General features: G+C 38.4%; 1 protein-coding gene across 3 annotated transcripts in view; it reads left to right on the forward strand.

Moving 5' to 3' along the window:
• LOC128868476 (coronin-1C-A) overlaps positions 1 to 16762 on the forward strand; it is a 61871-nt gene extending 45109 nt beyond the window's left edge. For 2 of the 3 annotated variants that reach the window (XM_054110600.1, XM_054110601.1), the window contains exons 3-7: positions 5745 to 6011; positions 8957 to 9370; positions 9430 to 9723; positions 13146 to 13346; positions 13430 to 16762. In XM_054110600.1, coding sequence (XP_053966575.1) covers positions 5745 to 6011; positions 8957 to 9370; positions 9430 to 9723; positions 13146 to 13346; positions 13430 to 13708 — 1455 coding nt within the window. In that variant the 3' untranslated portion in view covers positions 13709 to 16762. The remainder of the gene's footprint in view (positions 1 to 5744; positions 6012 to 8956; positions 9371 to 9429; positions 9724 to 13145; positions 13347 to 13429) is intronic. The other variant, XM_054110602.1, reaches the window with a different exon arrangement.
• The last annotated feature ends 3283 nt before the right edge of the window (positions 16763 to 20045 follow it).

Genomic DNA, 20045 nt, shown 5'->3' on the forward strand with positions numbered 1-20045 from the left:
GTTATGTGAAAGATGGGTCAACAAGGTCACGGTAATAGTTTTTTTTTTTTTTTTTTTGCGATATACCTCTTTCACCTCGATTCTCTATAGTAGAGTGCGAATAAAACGATCACCGATTTGAAGCAAAAACTGCGGCATTTGTTCCACCAGGTCAGCGCACTGGTCACTAGACTAATTGCATGAATTAGGGTACGAATTGCTTCCCCATCAAACATATTCGATTTAGCGCCATTCGACTATTTCCTGCCTTCAAATATAAAAATGTGGTTCGGTAGTAAAGGATTTGGGTCGCATGTAGAGGTCATCGATAAAGCAAACGTCTGCCTTTAAACCTAAAAACTTCTAAAACTCAGCAGAAAGGGCCCGAGAGTACTGGTGGGTGTAATCACAGGGCACAACGCCTGTGGTCAGCATATGGCTGCCATGGGGGTCGTTGACAGCGCGATATGTTTAGTCTGTCTTGAGGATGACGATACTGCAGAGCATTTTCTCTGTAGCTGTCCGGCGTTTTCCAGAACCAGACTTAGGATATTGGATTGCGATATACTGAGTATGGATAAAGTTCATACTCTTCCTCTTCCGGATCTCTTAAGATTCATCAGTGAATCCAAAAGATTTGTGGAAGAGTGACCTCAAACTAATTTTTTCGTCTTACAACCCACATTTCATCTTTCCTCTCTCTATTCTTTCTACTGAAATCTATCCGGGTGTAATACAATGGCCTCCTGACTTAGTGCTTGTACTTGTCCAACCACCCACAAATCTAATCTAATCTAATCTGCCTTTAGACCGTCTGAAAGTCATATTTGGTTGGCATAAACAATTTGCAGAAACATCGAATGAAGTGTAAATAATTTGTTGTTGTTTTCGTTGTTTAAATGTTCACTGGGTTTTAATGGTCCACTCTTGAATGCTTATAACCTGCGGCATTTAACGAAAAATTACGCATCAAATGCATATTTCATGTTTTTAGTGTATTTATGGAAGTATAGGGTGTGTATTTAAAATCACCCATTTAAGCACTTAAAAATTTGAAAGCGGATTATTTTGTTTTTATAAGAAATGCAAAACAAATCATGTAACCTTGATGGTGAATCCACACATCGCCACGCCGTGAACTTACATTACTTTATTACAACCACAGGAAAACTGCCATCATTTCGAAGTGAAATCTCACTAATTTTCACACTGTTCGCCACTGACGGTGGTCAATCAATGACTAAAAAATATGTTGCTTTCATAAACTAGGCGGCCTTAACAGAATTTTGGAATAAAGGGTGATCAGATTGGAGGTACCTACTTTTTCCAAAGTCAAACTCTTAGGTTTGGGAATAAGTTCGTAGAGATTTTACCGCCGACTTTTATTTAAACAAAAACCAATAATTATATCAATAAGTTAATCAATTATATATATCCCCTTGGCTGTTTACAACCTCTTCCCACCTTCCGATCAATTTGTTGATGACGTTCCGCCAAAAGTCGCCTAGTCTGGAGTCAAAGAAGTTGTTGAGCCAGTTCTCAAGGACCTCTTTGTTATCGAAGGTAACACCCTTCATATAGTTTGACAGGCAGTGGAAAAGATAGTAATCGGTCGATGCAAGCTCCGGAGATTACGACGAATGCTGAAGAACCTTCCATTCGAACTCTTGGATTGCGGCGTAGTATGGTTTGACCATGTCGATCAGGTCTTTTCAGTCGAATAGCCTCATTCACATGGTATAGTTGGGCAATGTAGCGCTCCTTGTTGACCGTGGCATTTTTTCGAGCATTTCCCAGTGCACCATGCCCTCCCAGTTCCACCAAACACATACCATGATCTTCTTTGGTTGAAGATCCGGCTTGACTCTCGGCTTTGGCGTATCTCGTATAGCCACCCATTCCTTTCTTTGCTTCATATTGATGTATAGGCAACATTTCTCATCTCCCGTGATGATACGGTACAAAAAGCGTTGTTAATAACCGCGTGTTGCTTGATAGCGGGCGAGAAGCTGAGAAGCAATTTGAAGGGGACTTTCTTTGTTTTTTTCGTTGAGCCCTTGAGGCACCCAGGCTCCCAATTTTTCGGTAAATCCCATTGAATGAAGGTGATCGAGAATCGTTTTATGATCGCAGCCCATTTTTTCCGCCAATTCATGACTGGTTAGCCGAACGGTCGGCTGAGATGTTATTTTTTCGTTCGCCAGTTTTGAACTTTGCAAACCATTTCCGTGCTGTAGACTCGCCTGTGACACCTTCTCCATGCACATCGCAAATGTCCCAGGCTGCTTCGGCAGCTTTTTGACCTGGAAGAAAAGCAAAGAAGAGCAGGTGTCAAAAGTTTTGATTTTGGCCCCGGGTATTCCATTTCTAAGCCTCAAAACTAATAAAAAATTAAATAATTCAAAAATACAATTAACATAGTTTTGTAGAGCAGAAAGAGTTCTATCGAACGAATACGGGTACCTACCCTTTGCCAAACAGCAAACAAATCGTTGTAAACTAAAGGAAGGAGGAATCATCGGCCCATTTCAAAGACGAGAGTGGCGCCAATGTACCAGTGAATGACGAATGCTATCTGTGATCTCCACAACATTTGGTTCTAAGAAGACGTCCCACGGCGCTACTTGCCATACAGCCCGTGAAACAGTGGATTTACTGCGTCGTCGTTTCGTTGAGCACTAAATCTCTCGTCTCCGACCAGTAGATTGACCACGAAGTTCGTGTTATATCACTCCTTTGGACTTTTATTTGAGGGGGTATGTAAAGTCTAAATGCTTTGTGGATAAACCAGCTGCGATTGACGCATTGGAAGCCAACATCCATAAAGTTATTCGCGCTATACCGACATAAGTTCTCCAGCGAGTACTTCAAAATTGGAGTTTACGGATGGCCGAATTACGACGCTGTTGCGGCCAACATTTGAAAGGGATTATCTTTATAAAATAAACGTCAGGAATGGTTCTACAAAAAAATAATAAAGATGACCCAATCAATTTGAATTTCCATTGTTTATTTCAATTTAAAATTCGATACCTCTAAATTGATCACCCTTTATGTATAAATACAAGCAAGCAGGCAACGAATACAGCAGTTGCGTTGCATCAAAGATAATCGGTGGGAGGGATCTGGAGAAAATAAGTGTACGCCAATCTCTAGTTATTAAATTTCGACTCTGCTCTTTAATATGCATAAAAATCCTAGAAATGTCAGTATGTACATATGAATGTATGTACACTGAAGAGCAAAACTGTAACAAAATGTAATACTTTCTATTTCAACACATTTTTTTTTAGACATGTTTTAACAAATCAAATATTTTTTTTGCATAACTTTATTGGCATGTATGTACTCTCTCTCTCAAACCGATTTGGTGTCAATGCAACAACAACAACACTAGTAGCAAGCAATAATGCAAATAAAGACAAATGTTACAGTTTTGCACTCACTCTTAATTTTCAAATTTTCCGTTATTTTTCTCGTAATTATATATTTGGTGGATTTTTAATTATTATAAACGTGACCGTGAATAAGACAAAATGTTAAATCGGGAAGTACAATGCCAAATAATTGATTTGCTGAAGAAGGGCGGGTCTATAAGAAAAATAGCTAAAAAATTCGAAGTGAGCCACATGGCTGTGCAAAGGCTGCGGAAAAATGTACCAGACGCTGTTCCCAGTAACAAAGGAGGCCGGCCAAGGAAGATAAGCGACCGCGATGCCCGCCATCTGGCAAATTTGGTAATACGCAGCAAGGCGGTCACTCCCAAAGAAGCACTAAAGATGCTGGATATTGATGCCAGTCAGTGGACAGCCAGGCGCAGCCTGTCAAAACTGGGGCTAAAGGCAGCGGAGAAGAAAACCAAGCCAATGCTGACAAAAAGACATGTGCGGTTGAGGCGGGATTTTGTTGCGGCTCACCAAAGCTGGACAGTTGAAGATTGGGATCAGGTACGTCTTTATAAATGGATTATAAAAGACCTTTTTTCATAAAATTTCAAAACGATTGCAGGTTATTTGGTCTGATGAAACCAAAATCAATCGATTTCAGTCAGATGGTCGGGCCTGGTATTGGGTTAAAGACCCAAATGCAGTCCAGCCACATCACATCAAGCAGACAGTAAAACATGGTGGTGACTCCATTATGGTGTGGGGCTGCATTTCCAAAAATGGTGTGGGTCCTTTAGTACGAATAGACAGTATAATGCGGAAAGAGGAATACCTGGCCATATTGCAACAAAATCTGCCGGGTGTAGTGGAAAGTATGGGTCTTGCTGCTGAAAAAGTAATTTTTCAGCAAGACAATGACCCTAAGCACACCGCACATGTTGTACGAAATTGGATGCAACGCCAAAAATTTCGTAACTTGAAATGGCCTCCACAATCACCGGACATGAACCCAATCGAAAATTTATGGAGTCATGTAAAATCGAAGCTTGCCGAATATTCAAGTCCGCCCAGTGGAGTTAATGAGCTGTGGGAGCGAACACGCGATGTATGGGATGCTATTCCGACTGACTTTGTCTTGAGGTATACACGAAGTATGCCCAATCGTATCCACGAGCTGAAAAAATCCAAAGGATATTGGACATCTTATTAATATTTATTTTATTTATTGTAAAAAATAAAAAATGGGTTGAGTGCAAAACTGTAACATTTGTCTTTATTTGCATTATTGCTTGCTACTAGTGTTGTTGTTGTTGCATTGACACCAAACCGGTTTGAGAGAGAGAGTACATACATGCCAATAAAGTTATGCAAAAAAAATATTTGATTTGTTAAAACATGTCTAAAAAAAATGTGTTGAAATAGAAAGTATTACATTTTGTTACAGTTTTGCTCTTCAGTGTATGTATGCGCACATACACCTAAATACATACAAATACTTGTATGCGTACATTTATGCAGTTCGCAATTTAATACGATTAATGACCGGTTGTCAGGTGTTTCGGTGTTTTGATGTTTTGGTGTTTCGGTGCTTTGGTGGCATTAGGAATCTCACTGAATGGGTCGGAGCCACCTGCTTCACGCATTTTCACGGCACATTGCTATTATTTACCAGGCGCTGGCTCATAAAAATGTGCCGATTTGTATACGCAGTGGTCCGGACGGTGCTGTCGGAAGCGGGGTGGCGTACGGTGGAAGTGCTGCGGCACTACTTAGCAGGTGAGAAATATCGAATGCGACGATGCGGCTGGTGGTGGCTGGTTGTACGAATGTGTTAGTTTTAATTTTCAGAAAAATATGAAAACACTGAAAATTCCGAAAATCTACAAAACGAATAAATAAACAAATGAAAGCAAAGAGGTGGAAAGAATTGATGAGGAGCGCGCTTGAAAAGGGAATGGAAAATAAACTGTTTGTTATGTTGGCAGAAATTAGGAAATGAGGTTGACAAAGCATCATACCGGCAGGCACATACTTATTTATACATATAAACACAAACATACATACATACATATGTGGACACCGATGCTTGCCATACACACTCTTTTGACGGATGTGCGCGGGTGTAGGAATATAATTAATTTGGCACTCGTATGCAAAAATAGAATCATTTTCGCTTCAGCTGTTTTTAAAAGTTTGCTTTCGTTTATTTATTTCACCTATCTTTTTATTTATTTATACATGCACACATACATATATATGTACATAATTCTACTTATTTTCACTTGCATTGCTCTCATTGCTCTTACTGCTGGCTGTCTGTGGTCTGGCTATCTGAAACTTATACTTTGTACGTTAATTTATCTCCCTCTACACTTGCAGGTCGGTCGCATAGCTGCCGATCATCCATTGGTGGGTGGCCATAAAGGACCTGTGCTGGATATTGCCTGGTGTCCGCACAATGATAATGTGATCGCCTCTGGTTCTGAGGATTGTGTGGTAAAGGTTTGGCAAATACCCGATGGCGGTCTGTCGCGTACACTCACCGAACCAGTTGTCGATTTGGTGTTCCATCAACGTCGCGTCGGTCTTGTGCTGTGGCATCCGTCCGCGCTCAATGTGCTGCTGACAGCGGGCTCTGACAATCAGGTAAGGCTATCGAAATATGTTAATTTAAAGATCGTAACATAAAAAACCGCGTGAATAGCATAGACACATCAACTTTAAGGAAGTCCTCAACCTTTTGTACGATCCTTCTGGCAGAAAAATGTAAAACACAGAAGGCGCTCCAAGCAGTAGTAAGAAGGCGTTGTTCCCAAGCAACGACAGGTGGACATTCCCACTACTTAGGACTGAGCGGCAGGCTAATCACCTACCCTGTCAGAAATCAAATAGATTAACGTAACCAACGCAAGGCACATGTCTTGTCGAGGCCCTATGCTCCCGAGAGGAGTGAACAAGTAAAAAAAAAATATATAAAAATCAAACAATACTTGTGACTTTTTAGAGGCTAAACTCCATTTTGACAGAACGATTGAGTTGAAATTAAGTTATTCAAAGTGTTATTAGTTTTATAATTTTCTCCTTGATATGGAAATCGAAAGCTCTGAAGCCTTATGCGCATAACAGGGTCCGGCACTCGAAGTGTTACCAATTAAAAGAGGCCATAAATTTAGTTTGGCAAATTACTTTGATTCAATTCTTACTTACTTAGGTGGCCTAACAACCCGTTACCGAGTTACGGCCGACTTCACTAGCTCTCTCCAGGCGCCTCTGCTCCGCGCGCGGCTTCTCAAATTCTGTACACCAAGCGAGCATAGGGTTTCCTCCACCTGGTCTTTCCGCCGGAGCAATGGTCTTCCTCTGCGTCGGCTCCCTTGGACTTCGCCCTCGAACACCTTCTTTGCTGGAGCTTCTTCATCCATATGCACGACATATCCTAGCCAACGCAGGCGTTGGATGGCGATGCGTTGAACTACGTCAATGTCGGCGTAGAGCTCATACAGCTCGTGGTTCATTCTTGAACGGTAGTCTTCGCCAACGCGCACAGGACCGAAGATCTTACGAAGAACTTTTCTCTCGAACACCCCAAGAGCGGCTGCATCGCTTTGTGACACTACCCATGCCTCTGCGCCATAAAGCAACACCGGTATGATGAGCGTCTTGTAAAGTGTCAGTTTGGTCATGCGAGAGAGGGCTCGACTACTCAATTGCCTACTTAGCCCATAGTAACACCTATTAGCAAGAGTGATTCTCCGTTTGATCTCCAGGCTGATATCGTTGTTGCTGTTAACGGCGGTGCCACGATAAATAAATTCTGGCACAACTTCGAAGGTATAGTTGTCCGCAATGACGTGCGTTCCTATACGCCGTGTGTTCCGCGTTGTAGACAGCATATACTTCGTTTTTGATTAAATTCAAAGTAAAAAAATGTGTGAAAATAATATACAATTAAGGATAAATTTACTTTTGCTCGATATGACCACCTTTTGCCTTCACTATGGCCTTGAGACGGTCCAGAAACGAATCGAAAGCTGTCCGAATATAACTTGTAGCTATTTTGGCCCACTTGCGGACAATGGCTTTTTCCGCGCCTCGAGACTGGTGGATCTTCTAGATCGGTCCTTGCTCTTCAAAATGGCTCAAAGAGAATAATCCATCGAATGCGCGTCTGGTGAACTTGAGAGCCATTGTGTGGGCGTTATGAAGTTCGGAACGTTGTTTTTTAGCCATTCTTGGTTCACTCGAGCTTTGTGAGATGGTGCCGAGACCTGTTGAAACGTCCATGGTCTGCTACCGAAATGTTTGTCTGCCCACGACTTCAAAACAACCTCAAGAATACTTTCCCGATAATATTTCGCATTAACCTTGACGCCAGACTCGATGAAAACGATTGGAGAGCGTCCATCTGCGGTTACAGCGGCCCAAATCATTACCTGTGGCGTGTGCTGCCTCCTGGTGGCCAATCGATTACTCAAATTCTCGTATGGACGATTGGTCAAATAAACGCCATCGTTTTGGGAGTTTACGAATTGCTCAATTTGAAAAACTTTCTCGTCAGGAAACACAATGTTTGGAACACGGAAATTGATCGCTTTGGGCCAAGTGAAGCAACTCCTTCGCACTCTCAAGTCTGACTTGTGGCTGCTTTGGTGTGAGATCATGCGCCTTTTGGATCTTGTAAGGCTTGACTTTGAGATCATTTTTCAGTATGCGGCGGATGAAAAGTAACACAGGTTTGATAATTTCTGAAGCACCGAGTTGGATTGTTGTTGCCATCAATGCGAAAAGCTTAGACGAATAAAGAATTTAGTTTTTCTTCGAAATTTTAACATTTAGTTGCTGTTGTTGTAGCAGCATGAACATTCCCCATGCATCTTGTCGTTACAGTCCGCGCTGGACCATTGCCTCCTCTACAATATACCTCCATTCTTCACGACAGTCCGCTTTCGCTCTATGTTGCGAGATTTTCATCTTTCGTATAGCGGCCGCCGTAGCCGAGTGGATGGGTGCGTGACTACCATTCGCAACTCAGAGAGGGCGTAGGTTCGAATCTCAGTGAAACACCAAAAATTAAGAAAAAGTTTTTTTTCTAATAGCGGTCGCCCCTCGGCAGTTAAAACCTCCGAATGTATTTCTGCCATGAAAAAGCTCCTCATAAAAAATATCTGCCGTTCGGAGTCGGCTTAAAACTGTAGGTCCCTCCGTTTGTGGAATGACATCAAGACGCATACCACAAATAGGAGGAGGGTGGCCAAACACCTAACAGAAGTGCATGCGCCAATGATTTTTCGGATGTATTTCCCGGTTGTATTAACCTGTTCGAATAGATAGATTCTGATATATCTCAGACTGAGTTGACCTCCCGGAAGTGTCAAGGTTGTTCTCTGCGGCAGCATCCCATCAGAAACTGCTTGTAAAGCAAGGTGTGTTGGAAATTATCTGAAACCAGAATGCCTCATTGCGTAAATGGGGACACCAGAAGGTATCGTAAGTGCCTTATTGTTGCAGACCTACAGATACGACATAAAATAGAATTTTCTTCCTCCATGTGATATTACATAAAACTTTAAAATGAAATTATTTTTCCACAGGTTGTCATTTGGAATGTGGGCACTGGTGAGATACTCGTTCACATCGACTCTCATCCGGATGTTGTGTACAGCGCTTGCTTCAACTGGGACGGTTCGAAGTTGGTTACCACCTGTAAGGACAAAAAGATTCGCATCTATGATCCACGTAGCGGTGAAATAGAAAGCGAAGCACTTTGTCATGAGGGATCGAAAGCAACGCGCGCCATCTTCCTGCGTCATGGACTCATATTCACCACCGGTTTCAATCGCTCATCGGAACGTCAGTACTCGCTACGCGCACCCGACGCCCTCAATGAACCCATCGTCATGGTGGAGTTGGACACATCCAACGGTGTGATGTTCCCACTTTACGATGCCGATACGAATCTGATTTACCTCTGCGGTAAAGGTGATTCAGTCATACGTTACTTTGAGGTAGATATGCATGCATATTCAAAAAAAAGATGGTATTATTTATTTCTGTTAATTTGCAGATAACACCAGAGCCACCGTTCGTGCACTATATTAACACATTTCAAACGCCAGACCCTCAACGCGGTATTGGTTTGATGCCAAAGCGTGGCTGCGATGTCACAACCTGCGAAATTGCCAAATTTTACCGGCTGAATAATAATGGTTTGTGTCAGGTGATCTCGATGACAGTGCCGCGTAAATCGGATCTGTTCCAAGAGGATTTGTACCCGGACACACTGGCCGAAGATGCAGCACAAACAGCTGAAGAATGGATCGCTGGCAATGATGCAGAGCCACTAACATTTTCGCTTAAAGTAAGTGTATTGGGTGTAGGGTGTGACATTGAGTGCTACCTAAAATTGGAATACATTTACGGTTCGGGGGCTTGATTAGCGACCATCATTGGTGGTCGGTCAATAAGTGAGCTGCTTTATAAGTTTGTCCGAAAAGATTGTTTTATAAAAATATCCAACTAAATTGGATAACTTCTTAGGATATTCGGGTCCATGATTTATAAAGTTGTAGCTGATTTCATGTATTTTTTTTTTGTAATCATACAGTTTTTGAGCTTAAACGTTTCTGATCTAGTGGGAAAGCGGAGAAAATCCACCTAAAGTCAAACGAAAACTACCAGACTACTACTACTGCTAAAGTACTTTAGAACACCTTCTGTGCGTTTATCCGGGATTATTAAAAACGCGTTTAAAATATCTGGGAGCTCCACTGTTTGAGTGTCTGGAGGCCGTCTCAAAAGCGGATCTCCCAGCTCAGCTTAGATTCGCCAAAAGCGTTGACATCCTACATGATGTCTACTTTCAGTATTCATAGAACTCAGTCTCCATCTGGTATCGCTAGGGGCCAAAAGGTCTATGCGTGGCTTAATGCCAACCAGGCTAACCTAACCTAACCTACAAGGGCAACAAGCTGAGTTGTGTTTTAAGTCATATGACTGAAATTGAGAATCAACCATTGCCACTCTGTTAAGGGGTTAGGGGTAGTCAGAGGCCCGAAAAAAAAATTTTTTTTTGCTTGTCAATTGCCTTATTTTACAAAAATAAAAACATAGCATTAATACATCATGTTTCGACTTGACCTTAGCAAAATTTAAAAAAAAAAATTATAATTGTAAAAGTTATCGCGTTTTGTGTGGAGCCCGTTTCTACAGAAGTCCCTTGCGGTGATCATTACAAGTCCTTGGAGATTAATTTAGTCATTTTAGAGCTTAGGCCTCAGCATTTAAGGATTTACTCAAAAGTTGTTTTGTTTTCCAAAGGTTTCTCGTAGCCTTTTTTATTACAGAGTGATGGGCCGCCCAGGTGAGTTTTTTATCCAGGATAATTCCTAGATATTTAACCTCTCCCTTTAGAGATACTTCTATTCCATTTATTTCCAGAGTAGAGTGGAGTATATTAAAACCCCTTTCCTGGTAAAGGAGTAATAGTGGTTTTGGTAGGGTCTATTGATTGTTGTTGTAGCAGCAACTTTGCGCTGTCAGTGTAGTGTAAATCACCGGTCGTTTTCGTCTAGCTCATTTAACGCTAAGCCCAGGAAACTTGCTGTTTCGACAGATTGGGTCCAGAGGGAGAGAGGTGTTAGATGAGTGGGTTTGCTGGGGCCAGTGAAAAGGTGATTCGTGTCGTGCGGGGTGCCTTCGCATGCCGGACATGTGTTTAGTATGTCGTGGTCGATTCTGCTACTGTATCCAGAACGTAATTGCGCCAAGGTTAGCGGGGCTCTCGAGAAAGTTGGAGCTCCATTCGGGGGTCGGGAGCTTAAGGGGTTATATACCTTGTGAGGCCGAAAAAATGGACGATTGTCATAATTTTTTTTTAATATGTTTTAAAACTTTTATTCAAATGAGGCATACCTATATCATACTGAAGCGTAACTCTCGAAGAATACATTTTGGTGTTTTTCTTTTAAAAAATGTTATTATTTATTGTTGATATCGCTCCTCTCCCGAAACGCCGTTTTTTAGAAGAGGCTTGTGGTGATCACGGTAGCGCATGAGCAGCTCAACTGAAATCAAAAAAATTAAATGATTATTGTAGAAAAATGTTTTTAGTGAATCTGAACGGTTTATTTACCAAAAAAAATTTTCTCGATATGAAAACAGCTTTGCACCAAAAACAAAACGATTTTTGGGGGGTTGAAAAATTAAAAAAAAATTAATTCCAGCGAACTATACAAATATTTATAAAAAGTGAACCGTTCGGATTCACGAGGTTGTAACTTCGAATAATTAAAAAAAAAGTTTATGCAAATCGGTCAAATAGTTCTTGAAAAATAATGATAAATTTTCAAAAAACACGACTTGGAGATAATCGCGTCTAAAGTTTTGCGTGCACTTCGTTTATGGATAAGGTCGCGCGCTTCCACAGCCTGTAACTTTCGTTCTAGTGTTCCGATCTTTATGATTTTTTGAATTTATATTTTTTAGATGATGTACTTTTAGAATATGCCATAAAAAATTTTCAATTTTTTGGTTCAACACAAGGTATATAACCCCTTCAGAAGGTGGTAAGCGTCTCCCGATGAATGTCGTTAATTGTCTGTCTGTACACCGTCCGATCCAGTAAATGTCGGTCTTTTTTGTCCTGGATATCGTGCGCGTAGCTAAGGAGGTCCTGTATGACCCTTTCGTGGTTGCCCTTAATTATTACAGAAATGTTATCTGCATATCCTATTTCTTTTTGGATCCTTTATTGTTAAGCGTTTGTACCAGGTTATCAGCCAGGGCAGACCAAAGTAGCTCTCATAGTTTTCAATGTCTTTTAGAAGTCGTTTAATGTTACCGCTTTTTAGACGCAGCCGTTCATTATTTTTTATGATATACTCAAAATGTAATCCATACAATCTGCGTTATTGTGCCAAAACTTTTCCGCGATGCGAAGTCTAATGATTTGTATTCCAATTTAGAAAGTTTTTTGAAATTTTCAATTCATGGTTTGACTTGGTTTGATGGCTGCATACTTCTGCCTGACATGTTTGAAGACCACTTATACCACTAATAGCATTAAAGTATTCTCTAAGTATTCGTTACAGTTTTAAAATTGCAAGAATTTTGTTTGAATGCCGTTCCAAAATGTTTAATTAATTGTACAGTGCCAGTTGAATAGCGTTTTTCATTCAAACACAAAGCATATGCTATATTTTTTTTTTTTTACAAAATGAAATGAAATTTTGTTTTCTACAAAATGAAACTCCTTATTTTTTGAAGAGACTGCTTTGTCCATAAAAACATAAACGCATATAATTTGTTTTTCTAAAAACCACTAAAACATTCATAGCTTTAAGAGCCGCTTCCAAAAAAATCAGCCATTCAAAAATTAACCCATTTCCATACAATTTTGGACATCAAATAAATATTTCATATGCTCTTCATTAAACCGTTATAAATAATCTATTGAAGAAGTTCAACGACAATTCAATCCACTTTTCGGCAAGAAACTGCAATTATATTGCTTTGAAAGAGGTATTGAAACAACCTCAAACAACACTTCACAAACGCATGCATTCACACTCATACAGAATACATACAAGAATACAATACAGCATTTTCAAAACGCATGCCATCCACATCACCCACATACATTCACATTCTACATTCGTTCATCTCCACCGCTAATACGCACGTTGTATGGCGTCGTTGTGTTTTCGTTGTGTTCTTTGTTATTTTCCATTTTTCATCCGCTCCCTGAGTGGGCGGAACAGTATTACTAAAACGCTGAAATAGGATCGTGTCTCTATTGTACAGGGTGGCTATGTCTCACAATCGGCCAGCAAGTCGCTGTCGGTGTCAAAGAAAGCGAATATCCTCAATAAAGCTTCGGCGGGTACTTCGAAGAGTGCGAGCAGCGCAGTAATTGGTGGCAATCATGCAACGTCGATTAACAACAACGCATCGAGCGGGTCCGGCGGTATAAGCGGTGTCAGCGTAAGTATACAAAATAAAAGAAAACAATTTGAAATATTAAAAAAAAAAACTAACTTACTCATAATTTGAATTTATGTTTACAGGAAAAGGATTTGCGAGACATCACCGACGAAATACGTAAGCTGAAGGCGATTATTGTGAAGCATGAGAATCGTATACGCGCGCTAGAGGCAGCTGTGCGTGCACAAGAAGGCGACGATGTCGATGCAAGACCAGCGGCGTCGGCTGCCGCTGCTGGCAACGGCAATACTTCGTCCAAGTCGGCAACAGATGGTGGCGCGCAAAAGGAGAGCAACGACAATAGCAGTGCCAACGATCAGAGTCACCCGACCACCACTGCGAACGACGATGAATTTAATTAAATTTATATTAAAATAATTTTTAATTAAACTTGCTCCGCGACGCTTTATCGATTCAAAATACGTTTCGTTTGTATTAATATTAATATTATTTTATCGATTTTTAAATTATTTTAAAATAATACTTAGAGCTTTTTCCACCTTTTAATTTTATGAAAACCAGAAAAATACATTTTTACATTTTCATTATTACATTTTTAAATAAACTTAAAGAAATATTGTTTGTAAATTGTCCACTTACACACACACACTCACACACTCTAAATGTGCTTTAGTTAGACTTAAAATATCGTAAATAACAATTTAAAAAAAAAAAAGAAAATGTAAAAAGCAAAACTTGTTAGAAAATCGTTGGAAGTTGTCTGTAATTAGAACAACTGAAAATAAAGCAAATCGAAAATTTGTATATTACCATTGTAAAAGAGTAGTTTAACTCTAAACATGCATATTTCTTTTCACACACACACTCACACAAGAGCTGACGGCAACAGCAATGTTAACTTTGGACAGGGCAGTTGACTACGAATATATATATAACATAGTTTGAGTGAGCAAACGCTTAGGTACAGCAGAGAATGTTAATGCAATGAGAAGGCGCAAATGTTACTGTTAAACATTTTCAGTACAATTGAGTTTTGAAAGGTTGTTTGTAAGGTTTTTTGGAACACCGACCATATCGACACCACACCGGTGATATACACTAGACTGGCAGAGCTTAGTATTGCTGCAACAACAACAACAAAAACAACACAACACTGAATTTTGCACACACAAAAATTGAAAACACCACACATTGGCATTCCATTAACATTCTCTGCTTACAGCTGCGTGCTCTGCCGACACGAACAGAGCTCTGTTAAACAGTTTTGTTATAACGGATATTAAGAGTGATTTTGAGTCATTATGTATGGATAAAACGCGTGATTAAACATGCATAATTAGAAAAAATTACTATTATTACAAAAAAGAAGTATAATTCGTTATGTGAAAACGCATTAATATTATGGTATTCAGCTCTTATAAGCGTGAAATTAACAGACATCTGCAATTCGTGCACATAACTGAATAGCAGAGCGCCAGCCTGCATACAAGGGCGCTCAACGCCTGTATCTCTTACAAAACGAGCCAAGAGATTGTCTGGTAGCATTTTTTTTTTTCTTTTTGTGTTTTTGACTGACTGCAATAGACGCACTTAAATTCAAATTTTCGAGATTATATGATATTTGTATATTTGCCGTAAATGTAGTTATCGTTTCGATTAGTTGTTTTACACTTGAATGTGTTTCCCTCCCGCCGTTGCTGCCTTTTAATGCTCACAAATTTTCGCGTTGTACAATAACTTTATAGAAAAAAATAGAAATATATATTTTTAAAATCAGTTGTTGCTACTCACCGAAATAAGAACATTTTTGCACTCCGTTAACGCGCGCGCTGGTTATTTCGTTAAATATGCAGACATACGTACATGCATACGTATGTATATGCATGGCAAGTTAGAAAATGCGGAAATAAAAATGCTAACACGAAATTGTGTAATTTTAAATGGAGTTTGTGAATAATTGAAAAATAAAATTATCTTAGTTCAAGTTGCCTCAAAATAACATACCTGTGTACTGTATTAAAATAATCTTAAAATGGTGAGCGCCAAATCATAAAATGCTATACTAAATAAATACTAAGAGATTAATACAATATTTCAATGTTCAATTATTTGCTTATTTTCATTTTCATTTCCCAGATGTTAAACGTAGAACAATTAATAAATGTATTTGAGCAGCATTAATGAAACAAAACTAATCAGCCGATTTAACAAAACACACTACTATTGTGACTGAAACAATGCGCGGCGATAGCAGAGAACTGAAAATAGCTTATTTTCGTAAAATGAACAAAGATTTGATAATATCAAAAAGCATATAATAAAAAACTGCGAAAACTGAAAACTCTTTTAAGGGTGGCTATTTATGTATGTACATTTTCTGCTGTCTGTCCAACGCTGCAAATCGTCCTCTCTAATATTAGCATACTTATATAAAATTTATGCCAAATTAATAATGTATTTTTACTATACATACATACATTATTGCCTAAAAATATATATATACAAAAAACATATATATGTATGTTAAATAAAGCTAAATATGATACGAGAAAAAGTAATAATGTATTTATATAGGCATTTTTTGATAACGAAAAACGAAAAAAAAACTTACAAAAGTCGTTGTAAACTTTATACTAAGCGTGGAAAAAATCGTAAAGTATGTGAGAAGCTGTGTAATGGCAAAATACGTTAAACTGGTCTGGCGAAACGATTATATAAGAAAATGAAAGTAATATTTCGTTGACTAGTGTTGCGTGCGCAAAAACTAAAGAATTAGGACGATAAGTATAACTGGACAAAGCTTGAAAAACATGAAACACGAAATTTTATATACGTACTTTAAGAAATCTATTTTTTTCCTGTTTTTGGTTTACCTTATTTCTGTACACTTCAGATTTGCCTCGAAAATTGTGTACTTTCCGTTTGCTTGTAATATATTTAACCTGTTAAGTGATTATGCCGTATATATGCGTCAATTTCAAAAGTTAATTTTTTAGTTTATGTCGTATGTGTATGTGCGTCATGCCGAAAAAGGAAATTGCATTTGCTATGAAATTTAAAGTTAAGCCAAAAACGAAAATTGCCCTGTTATTTTGACATTATAAAGTAAGCATAAACACTGAATTTCCTGATAATCGTTCAGCCAACGCGCACGGTGCATCCAATATTTGGCTGAAAACCGGTTTTGCATCGACAGTCTTCGCTTGAAATTAATTCAGCACAGTAAATCGAGCTTTATAAGAAAAACTAATCGCTTAACAGGTTAATTGTAGTCTTAATTTTTTTAAAGACGTTTTAAATGTATTTAAATTACTTTAAAATAATTCGTTTGTATGTCTCTCTTTTTTACACCCTATTTTTGTATTATTATTTTGTGACTTTTCTGTATTGATACAACAAAAAAATGACTTGTTATGGAATGTTTCAATAAATGCGATTGTAGTTCATATTTCCAATTTTTTTCTTTTTCGCTTTCGTTTCATTAATTACGTAAAAAGTTATCGAAATAAACTTACATAACCACAGAGTGCTTTCCTGCCGATTTTCAACTAGCAAATCATCCTATAAATTTAACTTGAAAAACAAAAATACTTTGTAATATACCTAACTAATTATGTAATATGCGTGAAAACAAAAGGTTTATACTGAAGCTTAGATGTTTTGATAACCCTTTTACAATTGCAATAAATATATGTAATTCTAAATATTTAATATTAAAGCCTGAACTTTTTTACTTAAAAGAAATTTACCAAGGCGAATCCCTATTAAAGGTGGTATTGGTAAATCAGCTGAGTTGTTTTTTTTTTCTTTCGCCGTGTCCATGTGGCTGTCAGCTCAGAATGAAACAAGGCGAATTCACTATTTGTTTTCTAGCTACTCAATACTTTGCTTTGACAATCAAACGTACAGCACAGTGTTGTTGATCTAGTGTCATCACCTTTAATGAATGCGCCTTGAAATGTACAGATATTATGACAAAAATTTGCATCTGCGGAATCAAAAAAGAAATGTATTCCGATTCAATGCAATTGGGTTAAAACTTTTGAGGTTGGATTATTGAAAATTCTGCATAACACTCTGGAGCAGTTCACAATAAAGTGCAAATGACCTGGCATCCTGGCATCACAACAACTACAATAACACAGCTAAAGTATCCAACTAAATGGCTGTCCAGAGTATTGTTTACAAGCGCGCGGAAGCATTTTGGCGACAATAAACGGCAACAACTCGGCCAAAATCGCGTAAGCGCTTATCGCGCCAATTAAGAAGAAGAAGAGCGTCCGCTGCATACTGAAAAATTATCTCAAAGTCAAGCCTTACAAGGTCCAAAAGGCGCATGATCTCACACCAAAGCAGCAAAAAATCAGACCTGAGAGAGCTAAAGAGTTCTTCGCTTTGCTGAATGCGGTAAATTTCCGAACATTGTGTTTTCTGACGAGAAAATGTTTCAAATTGAGCAATTCGTAAACTCCCAAAACGATATGGTTTATTTGACCCACCGTTCATACAAGAATTTGAGTCATCGATTGGCCACCAGGAGGCAGCACCCGTCACAGATAATGGTTTGGGCCGCTGTAACCACAGATGGGCACTCTGCAATCGTTTTCATTGAGCCTGGCGTCAAGGTAAATGCGAAATATTATCCAGAAAGTATTCTGGAGTTTGCTTTGAAGCCGTGGGCAGACAAACATTTCGGTGGCAGTCCAAAGACGCTTCAACAGCAGTCGGCACCGTCTCACAAAGCTCGAGTGAACCAAGAATAGCTAAAAAGCAACGTTCTGAACTTCACACAATGGCTCTTAAGTTTACCAGACGCGAATCCAATAGATTATTCTCTTTGGGCTATTTCAGAGGGCAAGGTCCGAAATAAAAGATCCGCCAGTTTCGAGCCGCTGAAAAAGCCATTGTCCGCGAGTGGGCCAAAATACCTGCAAGTCACATTCGGTCAGCTTGTGACTCGTTTCTGGATCGTCTCAAGGCCATAGTCAAGGCAAAAGGTGGTCATATCGAGCAAAAGTAAATTGATTCTTAATTTCGTTTATTTCAAGTCTAAAACATAATTATAGCTTTTACATAGCACTTAGAACTAATATGCGCTGAAATTACTACAGACAGTTAAATCAATAAATTAAAAAAAGAGTTGAGAAATTTATAAAATTCATTCTTGGACACCGAAATGTCAAGCGGTATAGAACTAGAGATCTCACTAAATTCTCTTAGAGCTCGGAGCAGAGCTTAGGAGCATTACGCGCGTGATTTGTGTTAAGGGGTGCCGGTGGTCTAGAGCTAATAAAAATTAAAACTGATATTTAAATTTTTTAGGCTTTTTATTTAACTTCTTTCATATACGAAAATGAAAAAAATTTTTTTTTTTTTTTAATTTTAATAATTCTAAAAATGGCTCTGAAGTTGACTCTCCCGAAAAATTGGACCTAAACAGAGCTGTCCATTTTGGCTCTTTTATTTATCTGAAACACAAAAACCAAAAAAATTATTAATAATAAAAAAAAAAATTGACAAAATGTAGCGGTTTTGAAATTGACTCTCTAAAAATCGGGGTTTTTCATAAAAAAAATACGAAATAATTGAAATATTAATATAATTCTAGTACGGGCGATAGCCATTGATGTATTGAGAACAACATATTAAAATTTCAGACGATTCGGTTGAATAGTTTTTTCTTTTTTTTGACAACACCTGGCCGAAAAAGTAGTTTTGAGATAAATCAGTTAAAGTGTTGGGAGTGGATAGTGCGACCATTTAATTAAAATTAAACAGCAATTATAGGAAGGGATATGATTTCAGAATTTTAAGGACCTGAGGCATATTTAACATGGTTCGAATGCATCCTTCATTAAAATCCTGTTACGTCTGCATATATTGAACGCAAAAGAGCCCATGGCTAGAAAAATATTTGAAGAAAGCATTAAAACATACATATCCACTCACTAAAGATGTTAAGCTAAAATTTCTATTAGTTGCATTAGTTTGAAACCAACCTACAAAAAATACCAGGGACTTTTACACCGAATCCGTGGACGTTGTACTCGGTATTCGGCAACTCGTTAAACGTTTCATTTCGTTAAAATGAAAATGAATCTTAAAAATCACCTGATTTTGTATTCATAGCGAGAATTAAATGATTGCGTTTGTTTGGAAGTGCTTTATTTAATAGTGAAAACAACAAATAATAAAGTAGTATTCCAAGAAAAGGTGAGATGTATAAAATATCTGAATATTTGATATCCAATGGAGTTGAAAGAATTGCATTGCATGCAAGGGACTCATTGAGTAAAATATAATACTGAGTTTACTTATTTTTCTAACTTCCTTATAGAGCCCTCACAATAGGTCAATGAGCCTGCACATTTGATTAAAATTTCTACTTAATTACAATTTGTACTATGAACAAGAACTTGCTCGGTATGTCCAGAATTGTAGTGTGTGAATAGTGTCAGAATTCTAATGTCAAAAGTGAGCAAACCTTTAATAATTGAATCATGAAACAAATACATATAGCCTATCTACAAAGCTGTCAGTCAAGTTCAAAGGCTCAACGGACACATTGTGATGAGTCTACTAGTTATAGCGTATCAAAGCCATTTATTCATTTCTAAAATAAATTTAGATAAAATTCACTTTACACTCTAGATCTGAAGCCAATTACCTGCTTGAAATGGATATCAAACACAAATAAATTAAAAGATCTACTTGAAATATTCAAAAACCGAACACCTC

This window comes from Anastrepha ludens, chromosome 6, assembly GCF_028408465.1.
Source record: "Anastrepha ludens isolate Willacy chromosome 6, idAnaLude1.1, whole genome shotgun sequence".
Lineage (NCBI taxonomy): Eukaryota > Metazoa > Arthropoda > Insecta > Diptera > Tephritidae > Anastrepha > Anastrepha ludens.